This window comes from Trachinotus anak, unplaced genomic scaffold, assembly GCF_046630095.1.
Source record: "Trachinotus anak isolate AG129_WGS33_773 ecotype Australia unplaced genomic scaffold, CSIRO_AGI_Tana_v1 ptg000013l, whole genome shotgun sequence".
Lineage (NCBI taxonomy): Eukaryota > Metazoa > Chordata > Actinopteri > Carangiformes > Carangidae > Trachinotus > Trachinotus anak.
In genome coordinates, this window is record NW_027273864.1 from 9,037,257 (window position 1) to 9,050,918 (window position 13,662).

General features: G+C 45.8%; 2 protein-coding genes across 2 annotated transcripts in view; one reads left to right on the forward strand and one right to left on the reverse strand.

Moving 5' to 3' along the window:
• Window positions 1-8,921, forward strand: part of lrig1 (leucine-rich repeats and immunoglobulin-like domains 1) — a 36,794-nt gene extending 27,873 nt beyond the window's left edge. The window contains exons 10-18 of the mRNA XM_071493526.1: window positions 1,159-1,230; window positions 1,734-1,805; window positions 2,036-2,199; window positions 2,576-2,929; window positions 3,777-4,058; window positions 5,587-6,021; window positions 6,290-6,424; window positions 6,666-6,935; window positions 7,475-8,921. Coding sequence (XP_071349627.1) covers window positions 1,159-1,230; window positions 1,734-1,805; window positions 2,036-2,199; window positions 2,576-2,929; window positions 3,777-4,058; window positions 5,587-6,021; window positions 6,290-6,424; window positions 6,666-6,935; window positions 7,475-7,677 — 1,987 coding nt within the window. The 3' untranslated portion in view covers window positions 7,678-8,921. The remainder of the gene's footprint in view (window positions 1-1,158; window positions 1,231-1,733; window positions 1,806-2,035; window positions 2,200-2,575; window positions 2,930-3,776; window positions 4,059-5,586; window positions 6,022-6,289; window positions 6,425-6,665; window positions 6,936-7,474) is intronic.
• Window positions 8,922-9,416: 495 nt separating this feature from the next.
• Window positions 9,417-13,662, reverse strand: part of slc25a26 (solute carrier family 25 member 26) — a 55,755-nt gene continuing 51,509 nt past the window's right edge. Inside the window, exon 10 of the mRNA XM_071493527.1 lies at window positions 9,417-12,313. Within this exon, the coding sequence (XP_071349628.1) occupies window positions 12,217-12,313 (97 nt within the window). The 3' untranslated portion in view covers window positions 9,417-12,216. The remainder of the gene's footprint in view (window positions 12,314-13,662) is intronic.

The window sequence follows — 13,662 nt, forward strand, 5'->3', positions numbered from 1 at the left end:
CCTCCGCTCCTCTCGTCCCCTCGTTCCCAGTCCCTGTTGTTAGGAACTGAGAGAGGGTGAAATTGAGGGTTGCATTCAGTCATCAACTTCAAACGCCTCACACGCCCCGCCCTCTGACCCTGCCTCTTTTGTCACGATGTTGGCGGAAGCAGCCCGCAGCATCCCAACACTGGCATATCGAGCCATGGGAAAAAGAGATGCAGAAAAGAGAAAAAAGGGTTGAGACTTCAAAGTGTCCACCACACACACTGAGCTCCCTAAAAGCAGCTTGTGAATGCCGCCACATGGGAGGGAAGTGGGTCTTCCAGCTCTAAGCCAAAGAAAATGATAAGATTTCATTTGGTCTTTATTTGTTTTCATAGGCTCATCTAATTCCTTTAAAATAAAAGTTGCAAAAATGACAGAGTAGCCCACTTGTCATTCCTGTGACAAGACAGCCGTTTGTTTGTGTGAACATGTGGATGAGTTTGAACACTGGGGTCTTCATTGTGAACCAGCCAGCCGTGTCTTCTCTTCCTGTGAACAGGAGAGGAACGAGGGAGGGGAGGTGGCAGTGAGGAGAGGGAGGAAGAAGGGATTAGGACCCCAAATCAGAGGGAACAGCAACTCGCTTCTTGGCTCAAAACCAGGCTTGCCAGGCACAGACAGACACACAATCACATGGGCTGCATGTATGTCGTTACAAGCTCAGCGATTTAAAAGAACCACCACACACACACACACGCACACACACGCACACACACACGCACACACACACACACACACGCACACACGCACGCACACACACACACACACACACACACACACACACACACACACACACACACACCCACCCACCCTTGGTCATTCTATTAAATTCTAATAAAGATAAAAGTGGTCTTTGAAGAGCAGCGCAGAGCCCAGGTTCTCCCCCTCCACCCAACCCAACCCCATCCAGGCTCCCTCACCCTTCCTCCTGGCTAATCTCCATGCAGTTCAGATTTCCAGTACCTCAATCCCCTCAATCTTATCAGATTCAGCCTTGCTAATTGTGCCTCTCTCCCTCTCTTGCTCTCTTTTCACCCCCTCTTCTCACCCCCTTCTTCCCCTCTCCCTTTCTCTCACTCCCTCTCTCTCTCTCTCTTCATCTATCGACACCCTTCATGTTTGGAACGGCAGGACTCTGTTTGGAAACAAGATCAAGTCGGTGGCCAAGAAAGCCTTCTCTGGCCTGGAGACCCTGGAACACCTGTGAGTATCCCACAATGCTTGGCCACCCCTCCTCTCAGCCAGGGAGAAAGAGAGAGTGGGTGAGTGTGAGGGAGAGAGGGTGGAGTGTGTGTGTGGAGGGAGCGGGGGGTTGCCAAAAGTAGCTGGCAGAGAGGAGGCCGCTAGCAATTTAATAGCGTCTTTGTAAAAGGAGAAGACAGGGGCTTTTGCAAGCGCCCAGCTGCTTCTCTCTCGTTAGCCTAGCACAATCTTTGGCCTTTTTTTCCTGCGTCCACGCAGGAAGAAAGTTATTGAGCATATGGTGAACTTCGGAGAAGAAATGGAATTCCTATAAGTTCTTTCACAGGCCTTCGTCCAATGAGGGCAGGGAATGATGGAAAATCTGGCATGTATGCTCAGAGACACAGACCTGGATACTTCCACTTTGGTGAAGAAGTGTGGTCCTTGCTAGTGGAAGTCAATATGCAGCATCTGGCTGTAACATGTATACAGTTGATGAGTAATGCAATGTAATGTCCCAACAGGAACTTGGGCGAGAATGCTATTCGTTCCATCCAGCCTGATGCCTTCAGTAAGATGAAGAACCTCAAAACCCTGTGAGTTATATTGATGCTTTCGCACAAACACATATGAATTATACACACAAACCCACACATGCAGAAGCAGCCAGCAGCAGATAGACACTCACACACGCCTCAACTCCAATAGAAGCTCACTCCCACAGTGCTTTTGGCATCCCTGCACATGCAGAAACATAGATTCAGTTACAGATGCAACAGATGTGATATATACCACATGTACTTACTGCTCTCCTCTCCTCATTTAGTCTCATTCAGAGTGACAGCTTCCTGTGTGACTGCCAGCTGCAGTGGCTGCCTGATTGGTTGGTGACACGTGGTTTGCAGGCTGGTGTCAATGCCACCTGTGCCCACCCGGAGAGCCTCAAGGGCACCAGCATCTTCGAGGCTCCCTCCAGCAGCTTTGTGTGTGGTGAGTTATGTGTGTGTGTGTGTAATCTGTGTTTATATGGGCGGGTGTGTTGAGCAAGAGGTGCTGGAGGCACAGATGGGCCACATTGACAGCTTGGCGTTCTTCTGCTATTTACATACTCGCACATATTTGTTTGTGTGGTGTTTTTGTTAAGCGCTGCATTTGCACTCCGACATACTAATGGATCTTTATGAGTGTTTTTTTTGTTCCTTGTTCTTATCCAGTTATGCATAACAAGCAGACACCTACTGAGAGACGTTTGACATTAGACCACACGTGATTTATGCTTCCTGACCTCACTGTTTCTTTTCTTTTTATCTGTCATCTGTCCTCACTCTGGGCTTTTCTCTCTTTCTTCCCTCCTCTCCACCTTCAGACGACCTTCCAAAGCCACAGATAACAGTGCAACCAGAAACCACAGTGACTGTCCTAGGTAGCGACGTGCGTCTCACCTGTACGGCCGCGAGCAGCAGCTCCTCCCCCATGACCTTTGCATGGCGGAAAGACCAGGAACTGCTTCGACATGCAGAAACGGAGAACTATGCTCATGTGCAAGCTCACCACCAAAGCACAACATCTGATGCGCCTGGTGCAGGTGGAGGCGTGATGGAGTACACCACTATCCTGCACCTGCGGCATGTCACCTTCGCTCACGAGGGCCGTTACCAGTGCATCATCACCAACCACTTTGGCTCCACCTACTCAAGCAAGGCCCGCCTCATCGTCAATGGTAGGTTGTTTGTGGACTGAAATCGTTCATCAGTATTAGCCTCTTTGTTAAGACAGACAACATTATCGTACTATCTTGAAGGAAGAGTAGAGTCATTGTGGTTGTAAAAAGTATGATAGTAATTCAAATGTGAGAGAAATAGATAGTGTGAAGACGAGATGGAGAGAAAAACAAATGCCACTCCAACATCTCTGTTGACATGTGTGTGATCGAATAATTTCCGCCAAATAAAATGCCTGTTTATGTTATAGTCACCAGAGTTTCAATTGTCCTGTTTGACAGAGGCGCGATTGAGATAAGTGGCCATGCTGAGTTCTTCTCTTTCACTTGAATAAAGTCCTCTCTCTCGCTCGGCCTCCTTCCCTTCCAGGACGGTATTCGGAACAAATTGATTTAGCTGCATGTCAGCGCTAACAGGGCCCATCTCCTCTGCACTCAGTCATTCTGCAAACAGAGAGTATTTATCTAAAGCTTGGTTCTCTGCATCAGACCTCTAGCTTGTTCTTTCTCACTTCTGACAGAATCATTTCTCTGCCTCTTGTCTTGGCATACACACGGATGTTTGCTGTAGAGGTCAGAGACACTGGTTTTTGAGCGGAAGTTTCCTGGTTTGAATGTCAGCACCAGCTGGAAAAATTTGGTTTTAAGAACTTATTGAGTAATGTAATCTCTGTAATCCTCAACAACTGCTGTCAAAGTTCTTCACCAGAGACTAAAAGTATAGAACTGTTTGATGATCAGTGAAGAAATCTGAACAAATAAAGTGGACGGTAAACTTCCCTGGAATATACAAAGGTGCTGTTATGGTCCAACCAATACTGATGGAACTGTGTCTTTCCATCCACAGTTCTTCCATCCTTTGTGAAGACTCCCAAGGACAGCACCATCAGGACGGGCCACACAGCCAGGCTGGAGTGTGCTGCTGAGGGCCACCCGGCACCTCAGATAGCCTGGCAGAAGGATGGGGGCACAGATTTCCCCGCCGCCCGTGAGCGGCGAATGCACGTCATGCCTGATGATGATGTGTTCTTCATCATGGACGTGAAGCCGGAAGACATGGGCGTTTACAGCTGCACTGCTAAAAACACAGCAGGCACAATTTCTGCCAACGCCACCCTCACTGTGCTCGGTAAGAGTTGTGTGCATCTAATTTACGTGAGCTAATATTGTCCCATTTTTAAATTGTGTTCAGTGCAACATAGTGTTGATCACATTCCCACAGCCCCGGAATTGAGCACTTGTAAATAGCTCTGCACTCAGCTGGGAATTGGTCAGTCTGAGGCTGCAGAATGAGAGGCTTTATATTTTTCTTTTCTTGGCAGCTGTGGCCTTGCTGCAGGTCAGGGGCCAAAGGTCACAGTTGGGGGTCAAAGGGGGATGGTGGGGAAGCAAGAGGGACTCATAGAGGGGTGTTTGTCAGGCATTCCCACCCCCCCATCCTCTCTTGGTGGGAGGGACAGTCATGGCTGCTTCACTGCAGGCCTCAGTGCTCCCAGTTTATTGGCTGTTTTACACTGTTAAATCAAACAAAACGGAGCTGCTCTCCTATAACCATCTCAGCACATAGATCATCTTTGTCCTTTGTCTTTGAACTGAGCAAAGCAGTCCCTTGTTGGACACAGCTAAAAAAAAAGAGCTGGGTGAAGTGGGGGGGTTCCTCTGCTTTGTTGCAAGCTTGAAATTTCCCCTAAAGAGCTGACCAGCAACAGTGTCTATGTTTAACATGAGCAGACTGGTGTAGTTGGTATTCCAGCCACACTTTTGCATATTGTGCCACTTGTTAGACTGCACAGCAGTTCAAGCCGAGTGCTAATCCACTCAACAATGTAGAATACTGAAGCAAGTGACTTTGCCTCTGCACAGAATCTGTGATGTTTGGGTTTGAGAGACAGAGGGGTAGGTGGGGGTGGCTGGAGTCGAGGGGCCCCTGTCTGTTAAAGAGTGGCGGGGGAGAAAAATGGGAGCCAAAGACGAACTAGAAAGGTTGGAGTGTGTGGGGGAAGGTAGGCTAGTGGGATTTAGAAAAAAGAAAGATGGGAGGAGGGTGGTAGAGAGAGGGGGATTGATGGAGAGAGAGAAAGTATTGATAGAAGAGTGAGGGGCGACTGAAGTGGGTTAAGTGAGATCTCTTAATCTGTGTATGTCCCACTGTGAGGGGAAGTGCTTAGTCTGAGAGGAGAGGCCTACACACACACACACACACACACACACACACACACACACACGCGTACGTTCAGCGGAACATGCTCCCTTCAGCAGAAGTTGAAACAGTGAAGTTGCCAGGGAAACAGTGAAAATGTAGTTCTGAAGAGGATTCTGTCACGAGAGAAATCTTGTTGGTGTCATAATGAAAATGTGTGAATGTGTCAGCAGATCTGACCTCAGACGCATAAATATGGTTGTTAGATGAGACTCATCATGAGATAAGCTCAGTGGCTTGATGTCAAACTCAGAACATCACACTTTGTGCTCAGAGAATCCAGCTGAATCACCATGATCCCACCAGCTGGAACAGAGACTGTGAACAAAGCAGAAACCTGAGAACAGAAATCTAAAACTTTGGTGCCATAGAATAACAATAGAATCATAGAAAACACCGACCTCAGGGATCCTACAGTCTCTGAGATTTTGAACTCTATCTCTCCTGTCTGCTACAGAAACCCCGCACCTAGCCCAGGACCTGGAGGATCGCAGCGTGGTAGTTGGGGACACAGTGGCCCTGCAGTGCAAGGCCCTGGGCAGCCCGCCACCCCGTATCACCTGGCTGCGCAACGACCAGCCCCTGCGCCCCTCCGACAGACACCACTTCACCCCAGGAAACCAGCTGCTGGTCATTGGATCTGTTTCGCTGGAGGACGCCGGCCGCTACACCTGCCTCATGTCCAACACTCTGGGCACAGAGCGTGCTCACAGCCAGCTGGTGGTGACGCAGCGCAGAAGCCCCTGCACCTCACCGTCGGGCCCTAGCACGGTCACTATAGGGATCATCGTCATCGCCGTGGTGACAAGTATTGTGGTGACGTCGCTGGTATGGGTGTGCATCATCTACCAGACCAGGAAGAAGAGTGAGGAGTGCAGTGTCACCAACACAGGTGAGCTTTCATTGCTTCTGTGTGGTTGTAAAGGGTCAAAAGAGTTGTCTGACCAACAGTCCAAACCTCACAATATTCAATGTAGTATCAGAGAAGCAGGGAAAACCAGCAAATTACACATTTTAGAGAAGGTAGAGTTGTGAATCTTTGCTTAAACTGACTTGAAAGAAGAACCAACTATCAAAATTCCATTCTCCTCAACTAATTGTTAGCATCCACAGCCCTGGTTGTAATGTCTTGTGTTCCAATCTTTGCATCTCTTTTCCAGATGAGACCATAGTTCCTCCAGATGTGCCCAGTTACCTCTCCTCCCAAGGCACTCTGTCCGAGCGACAGGATGTGTGCATCCGCGTGGAGGCCGGTGGTGGACCTCAGCCCAACGGACACGTGGTAGACACCACAGGTAGCTGACAGTTGAAGCTCTGCTCGGTCTTCCAAATGTTTGTGCTCCCCTGCAGTTTCTCCCACTTCCCATGCGCAAAGTTGATGTGTTGCATAACGATGAAAGGAGCACCGTTGTCTGCGAAGGCCTGCTCAGCATCAGAAATAATTACTGCAGACACCCAAACCACAGTGTTGATATGCACTTGTTGATTTTCTGCCTCCAGATAATTTATTTTCTCTCTCTCTCTCCCTTCCTACAGGTTTCGACGGTGCAGTAGTGTGCACAGATTGTATGGAGAACAGCAGCAGCTACTCCAAAGATCCCGACTACCTGACACACAGCTTCGGCCCTGCTGGAGGCATGGAGTATCAGCAGCACTCTGCTCCCCCGCCTTACTCTCACTTCCACCCAGTGGATCATAATGAACCACGGTCACACACAACCCCGCTCTGCAACGGGACACCCAACGGGATCCGGAAGGACATTGAGGGATCCACGTTTCCAAAAAACCACAATACGTTACAAAAAGGTAAGACGAGCAGAGAGAGTTCAAATACCAACAGCATCATCCTGTAAACAAAAACAGTAATAATGTAATAAATCAGTAGGCTTACTACAGCCCAAAACTGTCCCAGTTTTTCTATCAGGTGAGAAACTATCAGTATATGAGGAACTCTTATCAACTCTTATCAAGACAAATTCCTTTGAACCTGATTGTTGATAGATTGGCTCCTACCAGCATGTGACAGTGTGTCATAGTTGCATGCCCAAAGCCCCCGAGGATATCTCTCTAAAACCACTGAAAAGCAGGACTGAGTTCTCTCTGCTGCCAAACTCCTGCAGTTGCACGTCAGGGCCTGTTCTGAGATTCGTCTTCTTTTGCGAGGAGTAATACCACAGGAATTGGCCTCCAAATACCTATTCTCACCTCCACATGTCAACGCAGCCCTGTGCACACATTCCACTGCCTCTATATCCTATAGCTGAATGCATATTTGTCTACATACATGTCACGTCATTGACTTTGCCTGTTGCTCACTCCACCTCCTTCTGTTCTGTGTTCATCAGTGAGCAGAGTGGGACAGACGCTGGCGTGCTCTCCACCACAGGAAGAGTCCTTCCACAAGCCGGTGAAGCTGGCTGGCGTGACGGGCCACGGCCACTCCGACACTGACTGTGAGCCTGAGCTCAGACAGACTCTGCTGTCCAATGGACACACCCTCAGAGCCTCTCAGAATGAGAGCACCCCCCTAAGGAGAGCCAGCGACTAGCAAGCGCTGCATCCATCCCAAAACATGGACTCGCAGTAGATGAGTGGACTTTTTTTTTTTTTTGCACTGGGAAATAAACTGCTACCTCATATCGAGGCGATCGATCCTGAGCCTCCTGGATGTCAACTGACAGGGAGGGCCAGGAGGGGAAAAATCCAGGGGGCATCCGGAGTTTGAAGGTGGAGCTTGTGTGGGTGGCGTCCCATCTGAGCGTATCAGCTGTACATAGTTAAAACCTTCCCTTGGGAGGTGACCAATACAAATTCTAGCTCCAAAAAATGTGACTTGCATTTGAAGCATGTAAATGTAGGGAATCTTGTACAGTGTATGTATGTGCAGGGGCAAAAAAGAGAAATATACCTTTGGACATTTGACTGTACATAAGAGTTTTCTTATATTATATATTCTATAACTTTTACAAAAGAGTATTTGAATTTATGTGCATGACAAAGAAAGGAGTGATGATATTTTTATTTTTCTTCAAAAAAAAAAACTGTCTTTCAGCTTTTACCAACATTCAGCTGCAGTGCCTTATTGCATGATCAAAGAAAACTCAACTTGTAATAGCATATATCAAGAGACTCTTGTGAAAGATACTGGTACACTCTTTATAGCAAACAAAACAAAACACTTGATTGCACTTGAATGTTTTTTTTTTTTTTTTGATAAACGCTGCCAACCATGGCCTTACAGAAACACAATTCACACCTGTTATTGTATGAAGGAAGAGCTTTGATGTAAATTATTTTGGTACGTCAGATGGTTCAAGGTGGGAATATTTGTGGGCGGTCAGTTAAAGCACTTTTTATACTCACTTCATAAACAGGCAGATTGTGTACATGATATCTGCCAATAGGAATGCAGGAACCTCCTCTGCACGAGGAGACATTCCACTCATTTTGACACGGTAAAGTCGACAGTTCATACTGTAACATTAAGGCTCTTCCACCTGTTTCTCAAAACTAAATGTTACTGCAAAGCTGTTCTGAGCTAGTTGGGAGAAGATTGTTCTCTTAGGGTCTTCATTTCTTCATGAAAGTGACTTTGGCACAAGTTTGCAATCAAATGTGGACATTTGGATTTGGAGCTGCAGTTGTATCTTATATAGCTGTAAAAGCGAGTAATGATCTGGACACGAGACGGCTGTCATGAAATCTGCAGTTATGTGCTGTCAAGCACTGACATGTGATTGGCCCAATTGTTAAACAGTTCTTATGCTTTGAATTTAAAAAAAGAAAAAAAGATGGAGAATGAGGGAGAATGATGTTGTATTGTGTCATGATGTTACTGCTGTAATATGCCTCAAGATCCACCGATGTGCATTCAGAAGCAAATGGCCAGTATTCCACCTCTGTCACACCACCACCACATTGTAATTTGCTTGAGGTAACTAAAGGTGCGGCTCGATGCTGTGAGCAGTGGGAAAACTTGTGAAATGTGCTCTAACCAAACTTGGAGGAATAATGCAGTCAGACGCACCCTCACAACCTCTGCGTACACTGGCTCGGAAATCAGTCAGTAGTTACATTGTCTGATGTGTTTCCCTCAGTGTGCCCTTGTCTGAACTATGTTCTGTTACCAGTGGCCTTATCAAGGTAAGCTGGAGGACACGCTCCTCTGGTTACCCCTGATAGCACCTATCAGAGATGATTTTACCAGCAAGACCAATCAGAGAACCCTGGAGGAAAACCAATCCCAGCGTAGCAGGTAAAAAGGGACAAGAGGGAGTCGGGTGCAGGTCGTGTTCTGAGTAATTTATTGAAACAAACTGTTCGAAAAACCGTTGTACCAATGTCAAAGCTGCAAACAGTGAAGTGTCTAATATGGCATTGAAGTGTCTAATAAAAAAATCACATTTTGCTATTATTCTGAGTGTTTTCTCTGTGTTTCTGCCTGAATCAACACATGAAAGGATGTTTTTTTTTTTTGTTTTTTTTTCTCTGTGACAACCGTATCACAAACAGCTGAGTTAGCATTTAGCGCCACTCACATGTCACAGTGGTTATGGAGAAGTCATCAATTCAAATGGAGCATGCACAAGGACATGAAACCCACAGACCTTGATCTTCAAAGCAGTCAAGTAGCTTGTGCCTGGACCACTAAAACACACACACACACACACACACACACACACACACACACACACACACACACACACACACACACACACACACACACACACACACACAGCTAATCTTCCAACCAGGAATGTCTCCTGGCTCCCTGAAGCTCCAAAGACAGCAGGCATATTTTTTCCTTCTGTGGGCTGTTTAAAATATTTGCTATTGAGTCAGGGCTGACTGAGGGTCAGTGGCTGGCCAGAATGTGCATTCCAGATGGATGTTTGTCACCGGATGATTGACATGCCCCTGGCCGTGGCCTCCACCAATCACACACCGACCATTGTTGTCCAACAGCCTAGTGACAAGCAGCATGACAAACACTCCCACCTGTGAGGCCATCCGTCTCCCCCTGCCCCCGCCAGGATTTACCAAGTCTTCAGCTTACCTCCCCACTGACTGCCGAAGGACAACACTGAGCTGATTCACTGGAAACGAGGGGGAACCACTGATAGTGAGGATAAATATTCCTGCATATGTCATTAAGATGATCCTTCTTCCGTCTGACACAGAAGTAATTTGTTAATCTTGTAATCATTTATCTTGACTAACTCTAATTCTTATTTTTTCCCCTTATAGACAGGGAACATGCACGGAAAGTGGAGACCATCAGCACTTTTACAGTCAGCTGGTGCAGGCGGCATCTTCTTGCACATCCTAACCACTAAATGAATCCCTGAGAAATCCACTTCGTCACTGCATCATAATACGTTTAATTCCAGCCTCTGCTGCACCACAGACCAGTGCACTTACACAATTATTAATCAGCTTCCTTTTCCCCACAGAATCATATCATTTCCTGTGTAAGGCCAGTTGCAGTTACATCTGTAGTTCATGTTGCATCATCATGACTACTGACTTAAATGCTCAGTTAACACACATCACAACAAGACCACATCTTCCCCACTTTGCCACAGCTGATAAAGCCGTGCAGATAGATTTGGTTTTAGAACTCGGTGGCAGACACTGTGTCCTACAACCTTGGTGAATAAAATCAGAACCATGTGCATGGCTCGATGCCAGTAAGAGGAAGTGGGATTTTGTGTTTTTTTTGTAATTTGACTGAACTGATCCTTTAAGAATTACACAGTTTAACAAAATAAGAGCTTACTCTGAGTAAAGAGTGACTAATCTGTATGACTTCAATCATTTACCCACTTTAAAAATGTCTCAAATGCTGTATAAGTCATTGAATAAATAATAAATTTATGTAATTTATATTTATACTATTCATACTTTAGTGACATGAGAGGCTCGATGCCACTCTCATGTGTGTGATTACACCTCCTTTGTTTAATGCATACACAAACACGGGGGTTATGTATTGGACTATTTCTCGGCAGGATGAAGTTACTTCTTGAAGGTCACTGTGTTAATAAGAGAGCGTCCGTGCTGGTAGGCGGATTTTGTGACTTTTGGACAGAGCCAGGCTAGCTGTCTCTACGCTAAGCTAAGTTAGCTGACGGCTGGCGATAGCTTCATCAGTCTTCTCATTTAACTCTCAGACTGTTTAGACAGTTTAAACTTTATTCTTAACTACAAAAAAAATACTTAACTACTGGAAAACAACAGCGACAACTGAATCTGGATCAAGCTAACTTTGAATTAACCTGCATTTTTACAGGTTTGAGAGTAAGGAGGGACACCTTACCATTACAACACTTTTTAATCACCTAATAACAATATTTCACCATAAAGATGACAGATACATCCCACGCTGTAACACAGAGGCCGGTGCAGGACATCTGGGGCTCCTAATAAAACAAAAGCCTTGTTAATCTAACAAAGTGGTTTAGTGTTGGAGGCATCTTAAGTATGAATTTAAAGCTCTTGCAGATGGATGAGCTCAGTTGTGCTCCTGTGGGAATGTAACAATGATGAGATATTACTGCGTCTCCCCGGTGGATCTTTAACACAGGTGGCTTGGCTTAATGGAGAAGAGAAAATATGGATAAAACACTAAAATAATCACGAAACAATGTAGAGAGGGCTTTACAAAGTGCCAACGCTCACATTCCGCTCACAGGGAACCAAAGGAATCACCAAACCTCACTCAGTCTTTAAAACCATAACTCATTCACTCACACACCCACACACACACAAACACACACACACTAAAAACCCAACAGTAAAGATGCGTCACTGCTCGTTTTGTGTGAAACCACTGGTGCTGTTCATCAAGTGGGACTGAGACTGTTCAACTCAATCTGCACCGATGTGCAGGAATGCTGGGTAATGGGGTCAGGCTCGTGGACGGCTCTTCCCCCGAGCATCAGGTGCTCCTTGCTCGTCAGGGGCCCGGCAGCATGGAAGCGCAGGGCGGGCCTTCCAGGAGACGAGGGTGCTGCTTCCTGAAGATGCTTTCCCTGCCGCCTCTCCGCCAGGTCTGGGCTCAGGACGGTCACGAGAGGACGTGGTGCTATAGCAAAGTGCGGCGGACCTTCTCGTAGGCTCCCAGGAAGATGAAGCCGCCCGCGCTGATGAAGGTCATCCTCGGTATGCTACCTGCAAACAGACTGCGGAAAAAGAAGCAAAGAAGAAGACATGCTTTAAATTAATTCATAGAAATTAAAGTATAGTAATATTTGTGAGAATTCACAATTTTACCAAATAACCGCTAGAGTAGCTCTCTGCAAAAAATGTGTTTTTATTGCAATTAGTAACTGCAATTTGACTGATTGATCTATTGATTTACAAATAATTAATCACCAACCATTTTTATAATGGACAACTGATAAAGATTTAAGCTGGTTCCAGCTTCTAAAATGTGAAGATTTGTTGACTTTACTTCTCTGCAGACAGAACAGCTGTGGATTCTGGACAGCTGCTCTGCACTCACATGCTTCATCTATGTTATAATCATTTCATCAGGTGTGTTTCCACTGCACTTTGTCACCATTTGCTTTTATCGATACAACTTTTCCGCCTCAGCCAAGAGTAAAGGCATTTTTGCAATATGTTGGGTTTTTTTTTGTTGGTTTTTTTTTTTATCTTTGGTGTTTCCACTCAGGTTCTTCTGGGTGCACGTTGAAAATGCACATAAAAACTGGTATTTGGTAACACCCTTAATGACTCAACCAAAAGAAAAAAAAAACCCCATCAAAAATCATCCTGCAGAGCACCATCCTGCCTGGTTCTGATACCCTAGACTTTGAAAGCAACGTTCATGTTTGAAATCTCGCCGGGGACCTTTGTTGCATGTCATTTGCCCTCTCTCTCCCCACTTGTTTCCTGTCAACTATCCACTACCAAAATAAAAGCATAATTCCCCAGAAAACAGTCAAGAAAAAAAAAACCATCCAGTCGAGACAGTGTATTTATCATTTTCAGTGACTTAAGAACAGCTTGCAGAAAATAAACCACTCTGCTTCTCGTGGTTTAAGAGCTCGGGCTCGTTTTAGCACACATCAGGAAAGACTACAGGCTCGCAATCATTGCAAAACTCCCTAATAGAGAAATGTATGCAACAAACCTTGAAAATCGACATCCTAAAGCCAAGCACATTAACTGAGTTTATTTTCACTGCTGGTGTAAAAACAAGCAGGAAAGCTCCGCGCAAGGATCAGTGCTACTTCCAATCATACACAACTCAGTGTAGTTCTCACTCATCACAAAGAGAAAACAAACATGTCCACAGAAGAGGTGACATGACAGAAAATCAACAACACAAGAGGAATAAAGTTGAATATGGAAGCATGTTATTTTCCCACAGCACAACCCTCTCCAGTAAATTAAGCCTAATCCGATCTGCCACAGGCAGTGCGCTCCATTTTTCACGACATGTTGGAAATTTCTCACCTCTGCCACATGCACACACCCGAACTTCGTTTTGAGGCAACATTACAGGAAGAAGTAGATTTTTTGG